Source organism: Podarcis gaigeae (assembly GCF_964106915.1).
Source record: "Podarcis gaigeae genome assembly, chromosome: 17".
Classification (NCBI taxonomy): domain Eukaryota; kingdom Metazoa; phylum Chordata; class Lepidosauria; order Squamata; family Lacertidae; genus Podarcis; species Podarcis gaigeae.
The window spans coordinates 8,619,222-8,633,368 of NC_139694.1; the positions used below are offsets into that span (position 1 = coordinate 8,619,222).

Genomic DNA, 14,147 nt, shown 5'->3' on the forward strand with positions numbered 1-14,147 from the left:
GAGAGCAGCACAAAACATGAGGTTTGCAGCAAAAACTGCACAAAACTTTGGCATCCAGAATTTCTTGGTCACACACTAATGAAGCTTGGGATAGTAAACATCCACAAGAACAAAGAGAAGCCCAGCTTTAAAAGCAGAAGAATGGCTCTCAAGATTGCATGTGCCTAAATTGAGATTGCAGTTATCTTGTTGTAAATTAATTAAGTTTGGAATTGGGAGTGTAAATAGGTTTCCGGCATCCCCTCCAGGCCTCTGATTTTATAGCCCTTCCTATAGAAGTGGCTGATAAAGAGGTCAAACCAGCTGGGTGAGCTTAATCTAGCAGATAACCCATCTTTGGTGAGAAGGAGACTTTGCATAACTAAAGAATTGGCTAAGTACAGGTGAAATGGATAGCGGCAGACCCTTCTGACGTCATCAAAGTGTGCAGGAAAGAGAATAACAATAATAATAATAATAATTTATTATTTATACCCCAGCCATTCTGGGTGGCTTCCAACAAAACACTAAAATACAATAAAAACACAAAGAAGAGAGTCTTAAGCCCTATCTGTCTGTTTCCTTGGAAGTAAGCTCCCCGGTTCAGCAGGGCTTACTCCCAAGCCAGCAGGCAAGAAAGAGCTGGCTCACGTTTAGGCCCCGCGCAGGGAACCAGTTCCCTACGCGCTTCCGTAGCCATCCCAGCGCGTGACGTCACGTCCCCCCAGCCTGGGCGCTGATTGGTTGCGAGGAGGCGGAAGCGAGGGCGGGCGCTCCGTCGCCGTTGCCGCAGTGACAGGACCGGGCCGCTCTTAAGAGCTGGGAAATGGCGGCGGCATCGTCGTCGCGTCGCTCGCAGCAGCAGCAGCAGCAGCAGCAGCATCACCACCCGGGCGCGACTCCCGCGTCGCCGCCGCCGCAGAGCTCCAGCCTTTCCCCCCTCGGAGCTTCCCCTCAGCAGAGGCCCAGCCTAGCCGGACCTGAGGGGGAGGCTCACGGGAGCAGCGGCCGGGAGGCGGCGGCGGCGGCGGTGGCGGCGGAGAGGCCTTTCTCCCCGGAGAGCGTCTGCGAGGCCGCCGGGCCTCCTCCCCCTCCGGGCTCGGGCGCCAGCAGCGCCGCCAACAGCAGCACCAGCAGCAGCAGCAGCAGCTCCGGCTCGTCGCCGTCGTCGTCGTCCTCGGCCGCTTCCAGCCCGGCCGCCGCCGAGAGCCCCGAGCCGCCCGCCCCGCCTCTGCAGCCGCCCCCCGCGCCCGTGGGAAGCGGCACTTTCCGGGAGCTGCTGGAGGCCTGTCGCAATGGGGACGTGACCCGCGTCCGGCGCCTGGTGGATGCCACCAACGTCAACGCCAAGGATATGGCGGGGAGGAAATCCACCCCCTTGCACTTCGCGGCAGGTGAGGGGCCGCCCTGGGGGGGGGGGGCGGGGGCGGGCCGGGCCGGGCAGCTGCCTGGGGCGCGTTGCCCCGTGAGGGTCCTCTGGTGCTTGCGGGGAACGCCCCCCTTGCAATGCTTAAGTGTGCTTAATCCGGGAAGGGAATGTCGTTGTTGTTGTTTAGTCGTGTCCGACTCTTCGTGACCCCATGGACCAGAGCACGCCAGGCACTCCTGTCTTCCACTGCCCCCCGCAGTTTGGTCAGACTCATGCTGGTAGCTTCGAGGACACTGTCCCACCATCTCATGCTCTGTCGTCCCCTTCTCCCAACATCAGGGTCTTTTCCAGGGAGTCTTCTCATGAGGTGGCCTCATTGGAGTCTCAGCTTCAGGATCTGTCCTTCCAGTGAGCACTCAGGGCTGATTTCCTTCAGAATGGATAGGTTGGATCTTCTTGCAGTCCATGGGACTCTCAGGAGTCTCCTCCAGCACCATAATTCAAAAGCATCAATTCTTCGGTGATCAGCCTTCTTTATGGTCCAGCTCTCACTTCCATACATCACTACCGGGGAAGCCATATCTTTAACTATATGTACCTTTGTTGGCAAGGTGATGTCTCTGCTTTTTAAGATGCTGTCTAGGTTTGTCATTTCTTTTGCACCCCAATATTCCACTTCTTCAGGATCTGTACGAGGTTGAACATGGTTGCAGAAGAGGCAGAAAGGCTATTTACTTTCTTAATAATTAATTAATTAATACCTCGCCCATCTGGCTGGGCTTCCCCAGCCACTCTGGGCGGCTTCCAACCAAATATTAAAATACAGTAGGGATGCTCCTTCTGCACAGATCAGAGGCAGAGAGGGCAGAAAACTTGTCTGTTTATGTTTTGACACCCTGGTGGCTGGCTTCCTGCTAGTGGGTGGGGGTAGATGGGCCCCCACCCTGTTTGTTGTGGTGCACCCTGCTTGTAGTGGCTGGATCAACAGCTCCTCCAGCCCAGAGTCCGAGGGCTGCGCAGCAATCATGCACCTATCCTGTATCTGTGTGTGTCCCACACAGGGGCAGCGAGGAAAGGGGCGTGGAGGCAGTAGTTGCCCTTTCCAGGAGCAGCCTCTGCCTACTTGGCCCTTTCTCTCTGGGCTGCCCGATTGGGTGGATTGGGCCCTCTGACAGATTCCCACTTCCCTACTGGGGGGAAATGTGCAACTGAACCAAGGGGTAGGAGGTGGTGGTTGCTGCCTCCCTGGGGCAGCCATCCACCCCCCTGCTCTTTTTCACTCACTTTCCCCTTTTCTGTGGGTGGCAGTCTCTGGAGGATGGGGCCTAGGATATCAGTAAGTAAGCAAGCAAGGGGAGGAGTTGCTGCTGCCTCCTCCTGCTCTGTTTGGGCAGTCCAGCAGGGAGGAAAAAATCCTTTCAGGTAAGAGCTGCCTCTGCCCAGACTCCCCCCCCCCCCAAAGGAATAGCAGGGAGAATTGGTGATTACTTAGCTGCCCAGAAGGAATGCCCATCTGTTCTCTCTCTCTCCACTAATATTGGACTCACAGCAGGGGTGATGAGGGAAGACAAGAAGGCCTTGAAAGTTCTCTGACTGTGGGCCTGCTATAACTAAGCCACCCTGGAGAGGTGAATGGTCATGAGCTTTTTAAGTTCTTCATTCGCCACCTCTTAAAGGACAAGGGTGTAGACTAGAGGCCCATAGGCCCTTGATGTCAATTTAAGGTGAAGCATCAGATGCTTCTAAGGACCACTTCACATATTGCAACATTACTGCTATTAATATTTCAGGTGTATACCGTAAAATGTCGATGAGGCAAGCACTTGTATCCTGTTGGTACAGGTTTTAGCAGAGGAGTAGTGAATGTGTTATCCTCAAGATATTGCTGGACTCCAGTTCCCATCAGCCCCAGCCTGCTTTGCCATTGGTCAGGGATGATGGAGGTTGTAGTCCAAAAACATCTGGAGGGCCCCACGTTGGCTACCACTGCATTCTGTGGTTGAGGTTTTTATGATACCTTAGACTGGTATAAGTTGTTGTGAATTGGAATTTGCTATTTTTCTCTGCAGATAACTGCTACCATGAGTTGCCCACTCTGTGTGACCAGTTTAGTGTTGGCGTGATAAACTTGTGTGAGATTGCTGCTCTTGTCTACAAATGTACAGTGTGGTTTATTGAGTTTGCGGAATATGGAGGGAGAGTTTGCATGTTACTTTATTTGTTAGTCACTTTGTAGCAAAAAAGTCTCAAAGTGACTTAACAAGATAAACTAAGAAATAATTAAATTTAAAGCCAAACATCTAGCAAATGATGTGCAACACAAAATTCCTAAAACGCTTATCCTACAACACAATAGGAACAATAAGTCCCACCTCGCCCCCACTAAATGAGCATTATATTTTAGAATGCAGTGAGGAGAGGATTCTACAAATGAAAAGGTCACCACTGAAAAACAGATTTGTTCACATGAGCAGTTAATTGTGGAAAGGGGGGATTATTGGGTTGTTGTTTTTATTATGATTATCTACTTTGTGGTTTTATATTCTGATTTTATCCTGTGAATCTCCCTGAAATCTGCGGGTATAGGGCAGTATGGAAATTCAATAAATAAATAGGTTAGTTGTGAGAACTGTCTGAGAGCCAGCAGCATCTGCACCTCCTAATTTAGTGTGTTCTTGTTGGCAAACTTCAGCTTTTGTTGCCATGTAATGAGTGAAGAAGCACCTCCAGGTGCAAGTAGATAAATAGGGACCGCTTACCAGCGGGAAGGTAAACGGCGTTTCCGTGTGCGGCTCTGGCTCGCCACGCTGGCCACGTGACCCGGAAGTGTCTCCGGACAGCGCTGGCCCCTGGCCTCTTAAGTGAGATGGGCGCACAACCCCAGAGTCTGGCAAGACTGGCCCATACGGGCAGGGGTACCTTTACCTTTAATGAGTGAAGAAGCCCTAATAAGTATAGAACTAATGCTTCTCTTTTCTCAAAAGTATTGTGTATCTTAGTTAGAGCTGAGGACTTTAGGATTTTTCCTGAAAGCCACACTAAAAGGACAAGTCCAAATCTGTACTGCAGTTGGAAGGGGCTCTGAGGGTTAGCTAGTTCAACCCCTGCAACGCAGGAATCTCAGGAAGATCATACATGGCAGGTGTATACAACTCAGTGGTACCCAGAGTAGATCCACTGAGATGAATGGACCTAAATTGGTTGTGTACATTAATTTCAAAGGGTCTAGCCTGAATATGACTTAACATTAGATACAATCCATATTTATGTAGCTTTTAGATTCACGAGGACATCAGACCAGTATCTGGTGTTTACTTCATATAAAATGTTTACTTTAATACCCACAGTTTTAAAGGATTTATGTCAACTGAAGAAAGTGTTCAGAAAGTTGGTTTAAAAGGGTTACATGAAAAAATTGATGCAAATCCCATTGGTATTTATTAGATTTGCTGAGCTGACAAATAGGATGTGTCTGACCTTAAGGAGCTCCGCTTGGGATTTCCTAGGGTGTTTTTCTGTGCCAAGTTCATGGAGCCTTTTTTAGTATCAAGGGCAACTGACCCACAGAAAAACATCAATTTGGAGGCTGCACACAACTATTAGTCAGGTAATTAACTGTATTCTATTCTCTTATAACTATCATAGGTTCATATATTGTAATGGCTGGAAGGTGATGCTGGGGTTTTGCTTAGGTTCTCAGGTGGGGATCAAGTGAATGTTCTAAACCAGGCATGGCCAAACCAGATGTTTTCGGACTACAATTCCCATCATCCCTGACCACTGGTCCTGTTAGCTAGGGATGATGTGAGTTGTAGTCCCAAAACATCTGGAGGGCCAAGTTTGGCCATGCCTGGCCTAAACAATCTAACTACCACTCCTAGAGAGAGGCGGGAGTGAAGACACTATGAATTAATACTTCTGTTGGAGCAGGAAAGACAGGTGAGGGGGGAATCTTGGAGCCCTTTCCAGTAGCAGCACTCAATTGGTTGCTTTACACGCTGGCCCTTTCTGGAAGGAAGTGGCTCCCTAGAAATGCTTAGAGGCTGGTTGAGATTAAACATGTGACTGCATCCACCTCATAGATTAGAAGTTCCCCATCCCTGGTACAGACATATGTTCAAATCTCTACTTAGCCATGAGGCTCACTGGCTGGCCTTCTCAGCTTATTCTACCTCATGGGGGTGGCTGTGAGATAGAATGGGGGGAGGGAAGCATGCCCTGAGCTATTGGGAGAAGAGTTGGGGGGATGTAGTGTCTCCCGCACTACACAGATGACTGTCTTCTGGTGGGCCAATTTTTCTTTTTCCTTTTCTCTGAACAAAACTTCTTGTAGCTCACTCTAGCAGCTGAACAATATGAGGAGTAAGCAAGTTTTTCTTTCACCAAAATAGCTATTCCTTCTTTCAAGTAGGTTTCTCCCAAACATAGGTGGCCCTAATCCCACACTAGTTATCAAATTTAAGAATTCTTGAAAGGCATCCTTGTTGTCACCTTCTGTCTTGCAACTCACAGACAATCTTGACAAGAATTGGAAACTGCTGTTTATTAGGTTATATGTGATATGTGTTTTTCCCAAATCAAATTCATATTTTTGCTTGCATTACTTATTTTTTCTATATAGGTACAATTTTACTCACTATTTGCAGTTATTATTTAAAAATTATTTTGTTTACACCTTTGTCTAGGACAGCAGTTTTCAAACTTGTCATGGACCCTTTGAAAATGAGTGGGGGCATCGGTGGATGACTTAAACATTTTTCTTCAGTGCACCACCAAAACCAGTGCAGTATTATGAAAAACATGATAGTTGGGTACCAAAGGAATAAAACTGGAAATTTGTTTGTCTCCTTTATATGCCGGTGCCAAAACCAGACAATCCCAATCAGTAACTTTTGGGCAGTTTGAAATATATGGCTTCATTGACCAATAACTAAGAAAGCTGAACATGTCTGATACACTAAAATTACAGCTTGACTCAAAATACAGCATTGGGCACCCAGACTATGAACCCTAGGCCTTGTTACCCTATGCAAAAAAATCATTATTGGCTCTAGCAAGCTTGATCACTGTTTATAGATAGATAGATAGATATAGATATAGATATAGATAGATATATATAGATATTTTAATCAAGTGCAACACCAAGTACAAATATTCTTACCAATCTGCATTCTTTCCACAGTCTACATAAATGGCATCGTAAGCCACCAAGAGCTTCTGGACTAGGACAATTTGCAAATAAAAATCTTAGTCAAATCCAGTACTAGATAATTTACTGTAATCCTGTGCTCTTGGCAGTTAAAAGTTAGTTTGGTATATGTTCTGGGGTTTCAACCCTGAAGGCAGAGAAATGTGGAGCTCATAACTACAGAGTAGGCACATTTAATTTTGGGATGTTGTAGAAATAGAGACAAGTAAAAGTGCCTTTATTAAAGCCGTTAGCGCTGTCTCGTTTGGGTTACAATTCCCATCCTTAGTCAATTGTGTTCAGAAATGATGAAGTCAGATTACAAGTGCACATAATAGCAACTGGAGCTATTGCTGAATGAAAAACCTTCAAGAGATGAGACTGGAAATAAAGGGGTCTCTTTATCCTTTTTTTTTTTTTAAGTGGTGAACTGAGAAGAGAACACTAGTACTCCACATATCTCATAGGTTTTTTTTGGGTTAAATATTCTAGTGTAAGAACTATTGATTTAAAATTATGGTTTTGTACTCAGGCTGAGATTATGCAGTAAGTGATGCTGCTTGCTCATAATCTCAGATACAAAGAATCCTCAGTCTCAGAAAAAAAAACACTGGGCATACTCAAAGTAAAAAAGAAGGTGCAAGTCTCATCATGAAGTTCGGTTGGGTATGGCAGGCTGACGCAATTTACCAGCGCCGTGGTCAATAAGTCACCTGGATCCCATTGGAGAATACCAAAAGAACTGTGCCATCTGCAGAAGAGGTTTGCTATAGAAATAGAGAAGCAAATATATTAAGCATTTCACTGGGCTCTTAAGCAGGGATCTTGTGTTTGCTGCCCCATTTTCTTGAGCATTGCTAGCCTTATGGCACGGCCTAGGACCCTCGTACCTATGGGACCGCCTCTCCCGGTATGCCCCATGGAGAGCCTCAAGGTCCATAAATAGCAACACCCTAGTGGTCCTGGGCCCTACAGAAGTTAGATTAGCTTCAACCAGAGCCAGGGCCTTTTCAACTCTGGCTCCGGCCTGGTGGAACGCTCTGCCTCATGAGACCAGGGCCCTGCGGGATCTGATTTCTTTCCACAGGGCCTGTAAGACAGAGTTGTTCCGCCTGGCCTTTGGCTTGGAGCCAGTTTGATTCCCTCCCCCTCTTTCTTTTTTCTTTTCCTTTCTCCTCCTGCGATGAGGCTACATTTTAATATTTCAATATTTTAATGTTGCATTTTAATTTTGTTTTTAAGTTGTATGCATTCAACTTGTTTTTATTATTGCTTGTTAGCCACCCTGAGCCCGGCCTTGGCATAAATAAAAAATATTATTATTATTTCAAGCTGTTCAGTTCTGTGCTTGTCCTCACCTGCACTAAAATAATTACTCATATGACCCAAAGGTGTGCCTTAGAACAGGACTTTTTCAGTGCTCTTATACCATTGAAAACTTTTTTGTTGTTTAGACTGATAGGAAGGAGAACTTGCTAAAATGGCAGTTTCATCAGGGATTTCATTGGGGCTGTTTCAATAGAGGAAAGGGTTGAATCTGCATCCACATGTTGTGTGATCCTAGTCCAGATTGGGACTCCCTGTGGTTACTTCTTGAAAACCACCACCAAATACACAGATGCCAATGCAAAAAATGTATTTACTGTTGTGATTTGGTCCTCTGTTGGTACAAACGGGTAGGAAGGAGCTACCCTAAACTACATGAAATTAACAAGAAAATAGTATTCCATATTCATGAATGCAATCTACGTCTTAGTTTGCACAATGTACTAGGTGGACTCTATGTATATTTGTTTGTTCTAAATTCCGTATATTTCAACATTTTAATGGTTTTTCTTAAATTACATATTTTTGCAGGTTTTGGAAGAAAGGATGTAGTGGAACACTTGTTGCAGACCGGAGCCAATGTCCATGCTCGTGACGATGGTGGATTGATACCTCTTCATAATGCCTGTTCATTCGGTCATGCTGAGGTAGTCAGCCTGTTGCTGTGTCAGGGTGCAGATCCAAATGCCAGAGACAACTGGAACTATACTCCTCTGCATGAAGCTGCTATCAAAGGCAAGATAGACGTGTGTATTGGTAAGTGCATCTTTCCAAAAATATGTCTTTTCCCCCCAGTGGTTTTAAATAGTATCATATCTTATGGGCCTATAGTTACTATTGTATTTACTCAAGTCTAATGCGCCATCAAATCTAATGCACACCTCAGTTTTCAGAACCTTGAAACCAAAAAAAGTATTTGCTGGCGAATGTAAATGTGTCATCAATTCTAATGCGCACATCAATTTTTGCAACTTAATTTGGCCCAAAAAGGTGAGCATTAGAATCGAGTAAATACAGTATCTTGTAACAATAATACTGATACCAAAGTAAAAATATTCAGGTGCTACAGAATGTCTGAAAAGGCCTCTTTACATCAGTTCCTCTATATTTTTCAGCAAACTATTATGGAATATACAGAGAACTGAACTGATACAATCTTTGTTTTGGCTGTTCATCAACTTCCTTGGTTCTTTGTTTTTTGATGAAGGATTCTGATTCTATCTCCATTATCAGCTCACAGGTATTATCCCCAGACCAACTTGCCCATCGTGCATAAACCTCTTGTGTTTATTCTGCAGCTAGATTGTTAGTGGCCTCCTGTTGGAAGTCCAAATTATCCTCCTTCCTGAGAGGAGTGGATAGCGAAAGATCAGAATATCTGACACATAAATGGAGAGTCCTTAAGTGTTCATTAAAAACATATCTTTTTTATTTGACATGGTATAAGTCTTTTCCTATGTTAACTCTATTTTGAACAGCCCACTAAACCCCCTGCAGGTAAACTTGTGGAGAGGCTTTCTTGAGAGCTGAATTGACTCTCTCACACACCCTTTTTAAATATGTGATAGTTGAATGCGGTATTGAATTCTCAATTGTTTTCAGGTTTTCCTTTCCATTGTATTTTTCCTTTTATTTTTTCCATTTCTGCATGCATTTGTATTCACTTTTCTTTTCACTTTTAAGGTATTTTTGTATTGGTTTATATCAACAAATTTCTATTTATTTATTTTTAAATGAAGGATTTTGGTCAGATAAATTATATTATTTGTTCACCCTAAAGAATAAGGGAGAGAAAAAAGGAAAAGTGAGCATGATCCTTGATTATCTGGAATCCCTTTTGAAAGAAAAAGAAATTTACATGGCTGCCTGCTAGTGTAAAACACTGCATAATACTTCAGTTTATTGCTTTAGTTTCATGCTTTCATCTGTATAGGAATGTAATAGCTAATATATGAAAAACTGAGCTGAACAAAAGTCAGCATTATTAGTAATCCAGAGTCAGACAACTTGCTGTTACTGCTATGCTACCACCTCACTATTCTATGTACTGTATAGCCTGTGCAGATTTACAGTCTAATAATTGTCTGGTAAGCTTGCTAGCCTTCTGGAAAAAAGATAACTAGGGATGCAATTCTGTGGGCTCTTTTCTGGTAGCTTGGCCTGTTTAACTGAATGAGACTTGTATAAGATGGCACTGCAAATCTATGTAAGACAACTATACTTGATGTTCAGGAACTGCAGGGCTAACTCCATGGGCCAAATAAGACTGCTTTTTTCTTTGAGCAACAACTGCCCCCTCCTCTCCCTGGATAAGATACTTTTGAAACATGTTTCAAAGTCATTTGAAATGTGAAAATGGAGGGGGAGATGCTCTCTTAATTGTGGCCTTGTGTTTTTGTGTGTGTGTAATATATTATATGGTTACTGGGACTATTTATGGCCAATGTATTCATTCTGCAAGTCGGTTTTCAGAGCTTTCCTCCTTCTTTGCACAGTGCTACTGCAGCATGGAGCTGATCCAAATATTCGAAACACAGATGGGAAGTCGGCCTTGGATCTTGCAGATCCCTCTGCAAAAGCTGTACTTACAGGTGAGAAGTATTCAGGTTCTTGTTACCTTACTGTGTGTAATCAGTCTCTTAAACTACTCCTTAGTTTTTCTGCTATAAAACAGCACAAATGTACACAGCATGTTTACAGATTTCATTGTAGTACTTAGTGAGGACTAAATGTTATAAATATTATTTATTTCATAAAATTTCATAAAGTTGCTTGTTGTACTTCCTTCCTTACGGCACTCTACAACTAACTTGCAGTTAATGTATTTTGATTGAACTGTAGTGATACCGATATCATTTTTCTATATATTTACATCATTTACTATAAACCATTTCAATCCTTTACAACTTATATACAGAAAGGAACTGATGATCATTTGTAGAATTAAAGAGAAAGTAGCATGTCTAAAAGTTTACATGACCAAATATGCTGATTGAAATTAAATGAAGTCTGCATATTTTTTTAAAGGGGCTCAGGAGTTGTAGCAAGGGATGAAAAGCTAAAATCTATATTTCTATTTTGGTGATTGATCATGATGTCACTGTCTTTCCTGAGAGAGTCTCACATTTTGAGGCTGTAAAAGACAGAGTACTGAATGAAATGTTAGGAATATAGTTAATTTTCTCATCTCTCTTTCTTTATTCACTTGCAAGCAAAAAGGAAGTCATTTGAGACTCATGGGGAATAGAAATGAGGGGTGGTTTTTTATTTATGTGAGGATGACACAGTAGCTTGCTAGAATTATTATGGAAAGAAGAGTTTTGAGTCTGCAAATTATGTGAATCCCTGATGACTTTTCTCATCAGAATAATTTTTTTTTAAAAAAATAATTATTTAGAATACTTATATCCCACTTTACAGCTCTGAAAGACTTTCATAAGCAGCTTACAAAAGGTTCTCAAGCTAAAATCATGCTCAGAAATTACATGGAGTCCATATGGAACCAAGATTATTTAAGGCAGCATTTCTTTCCCTTGCCCTTTAGGGTGTTACTCCAGCTCCCACCAAAATCCTCTACAGCAAGGGTGTGGAGCTGAGCACCTGGGACCCATGCAATTAGAGCAGATGAAATGATAAAATAAATGTTTTTTAATGACACCAAATAAATTAGTCAGTTTGGCCATTCCTTAGAAAATTTTCTAGTTCTGTCCTGCTAGACTTGATAACCTTGGTTAGTGCTTTAAGCCATGTCTTTGTTATTTGTCAGCAGCTTGTGGCTTCTGAAAAAATTTCTCTGCACTTTGGATCTGGCAATTTAACTCTGTAGCCTGTAGTTTAAGGCGGTGCTTAACCAGAGTGCTTTTTTTGGCACCCCATCTTCATTATATTGATAAGGCACAAATACATCAGGCCAACAATTTGGGTTGCAACTAGAAACATATCAGTTACAGTATTTTTGTTAGCATCAGTTACAGTACTTTTGTTATCATTTACTGTTTGTTAAAAGAAAGGTGCTATTGTTGATTCCTGGAGTAACAACGTTGCTTGGTCAGGAATATGGCTGAATTGCTCCATATGTATATTGCAAATTGTTTACATCCCTTTTTTCCACAAGGTACCTAGAAATGCATTCTGAAAAACAGAGGGTAAAAGATCACAGATAGGAAGATGAAGGACCACCTTTCATTGCTTTCCAAGACACCAGTGTTTCTTCCTGCCTTCTATGTTCCTGAGTAGGCAGTGAGGGTTGACTTTTGTTTCACACAAGCCAACATTCCAACACAGTTTAGGCCACTGTGTCAATTTCATAGGCAAAGTTCTATAAATGCATAATCAGATCCTATGTCTTCAATTGCAGCTAGTGAGTTCTTCAGTCTGATGCTGCTCATCTGCCAGGAAGGTAGAGAGATTGCTGATTTTAGGCTCAGCTAGTGCTGTAGCATGTAAGACAAGTCATCAGCCTATGTCAGTTCTTAGGGAAATTCCAGAAGTTAAAACAATTTCCTGTTATTTATTTAAATAGACTGCAATAGTGAATTCTGTATGTTTTGTTAATAAATCAAATTATTTAAAGTACAATTGATAAGATCTGATCAAAAGGGATTATGAACAGCCTCCTATAGCACCTCAGTTCGCACCCTTGCTTTGACCTTTTAGCTAAGCTATGGTAGAGTCGTACAGTACTAAATTCGGCAGATAGTGGCAGCTAACAATCCATTGGGCTATTATTTTTATCCTTACGATTAGGTGAGGCATTTAGAAGTCCAGTTAAATTGGTCTTAAGTGACCCCTACAATGTGCTGGGGTACAGAAAGGGCTAAGAACTCACTCATAAAGACCTCTGGGCACATCACACATCCAGGTGAAAGAATACATGGAACTCAAGCCACTGAGGCCTCTGATACTACGTTTGGAAGACTCAAGATTCATATAAACCCTAAAGAGTTACATAGAAGTTAAGTCAATACTTCACCTTGCCTTGTACAGTCGAGTTTCTACCTGGGGACCTCAGACAGATCTTTCCCAGTCATTTATTCTGAGAGTAATACCTGGAGATGTACTCCAAATCTCAATTAAGCAGCGTGCCACGAACCTAGCTTTTGTGATGCTGGTGTGTGAGAGAATCTGCTGTGAAAGGTATAGACCTGCACTATTTTCAGTTTTAAGTGTTTTTGTGCTGTTAATTATATCACCCTTCAGTTTAATTTCCCTCTCAAGTCTTTTATCTGTTTTTAATGAAGGAGTTTATGTTTTGGCAAAGAAATGAAAATCCTGATAATGTGAATTTTTAATACTACATCTGTTCACAGGAGAAAGAAAATGTGCATTCACCAGCTTATAACAAAGGGAAAAGAAAAGCAAATGTTCCCAAGCAAGCACATTGCTGGGTACTTAAAAAAGATTAAGGGCACTGGTCCATAGGCACACATTAGCATATGCTAAATTATTTGTATAGACGCAAATTGCAATTTAAATGCCACAGAAGGCAAGCCAACTAATTTCCCATCCAAATCACCCCATATAAATTATTTAATTAACATGCACCCCAGCCCAGATGATCCCAAATCATTCCTCTTCAGTGTATTTACCCCCAATTAATTTCCCAACTGATTTCATTCCAAATGATTTTGGTTTCCCTACATATACCCCATCATCTATAGTTAATCTTAATTTATTCCTCAAATGTATACATTACCCAGTAACAAAGATCACCCTGCTCAATTCAGTTTCTTCAGCTCCATTACCCACCCAGAAAAACTCTGGAAAAGATTTGAGGCTGTGGACTAATTTCTAGCAATGCCGCTGTTCCCAAGGAATAACTGCTGGGGAAAGGGAGAAAGCCCTCCTCAAAAACTGCTCCAGTGTTTCCTAGCTTACTTATTTCACCCAAAAAGGGTGGGTGTAGTTTTTGCCACTTTCGTTAACCTTAAAATACAACCTTTAAAATGTGTCACAGAAGCAACTAGTTTTATTATAGGTTGGTATTTTGTTGATGTAGCAGACTAAAATACCTACTTTTTGACATTTGTGTTACATTGGTTGTGCTTGGGGATCTTGGAAATGTACCCCTGCCCCAATAGAGGCTACACAAAGTAGGAGCATGCATTTTGAGGGGTAGAGGGAGGGAGATTCAGGGAGGGGAGATAGCATCACTTCTGGAAGCTGTACATCCCAAGGGACCCTCTGCTCACCTGTGCTCAGATGCTGCGGGTCTGCTCTTGCCAGCCTGGTGAACCTTCTGGAGGGCACCAGGATGTCGAAAGCTGTTATAGGCTAATCTATATT

The 14,147-nt window shown here is 42.8% G+C and overlaps 1 protein-coding gene across 1 annotated transcript in view; it reads left to right on the forward strand.

Moving 5' to 3' along the window:
* Positions 1–709: 709 nt before the first annotated feature.
* The window catches only part of TNKS (tankyrase), a 76,643-nt gene continuing 63,205 nt past the window's right edge, over positions 710–14,147 (forward strand). Inside the window, exons 1-3 of the mRNA XM_083718437.1 lie at positions 710–1,373; positions 8,394–8,618; positions 10,358–10,453. Coding sequence (XP_083574563.1) covers positions 806–1,373; positions 8,394–8,618; positions 10,358–10,453 — 889 coding nt within the window. The 5' untranslated portion in view covers positions 710–805. The remainder of the gene's footprint in view (positions 1,374–8,393; positions 8,619–10,357; positions 10,454–14,147) is intronic.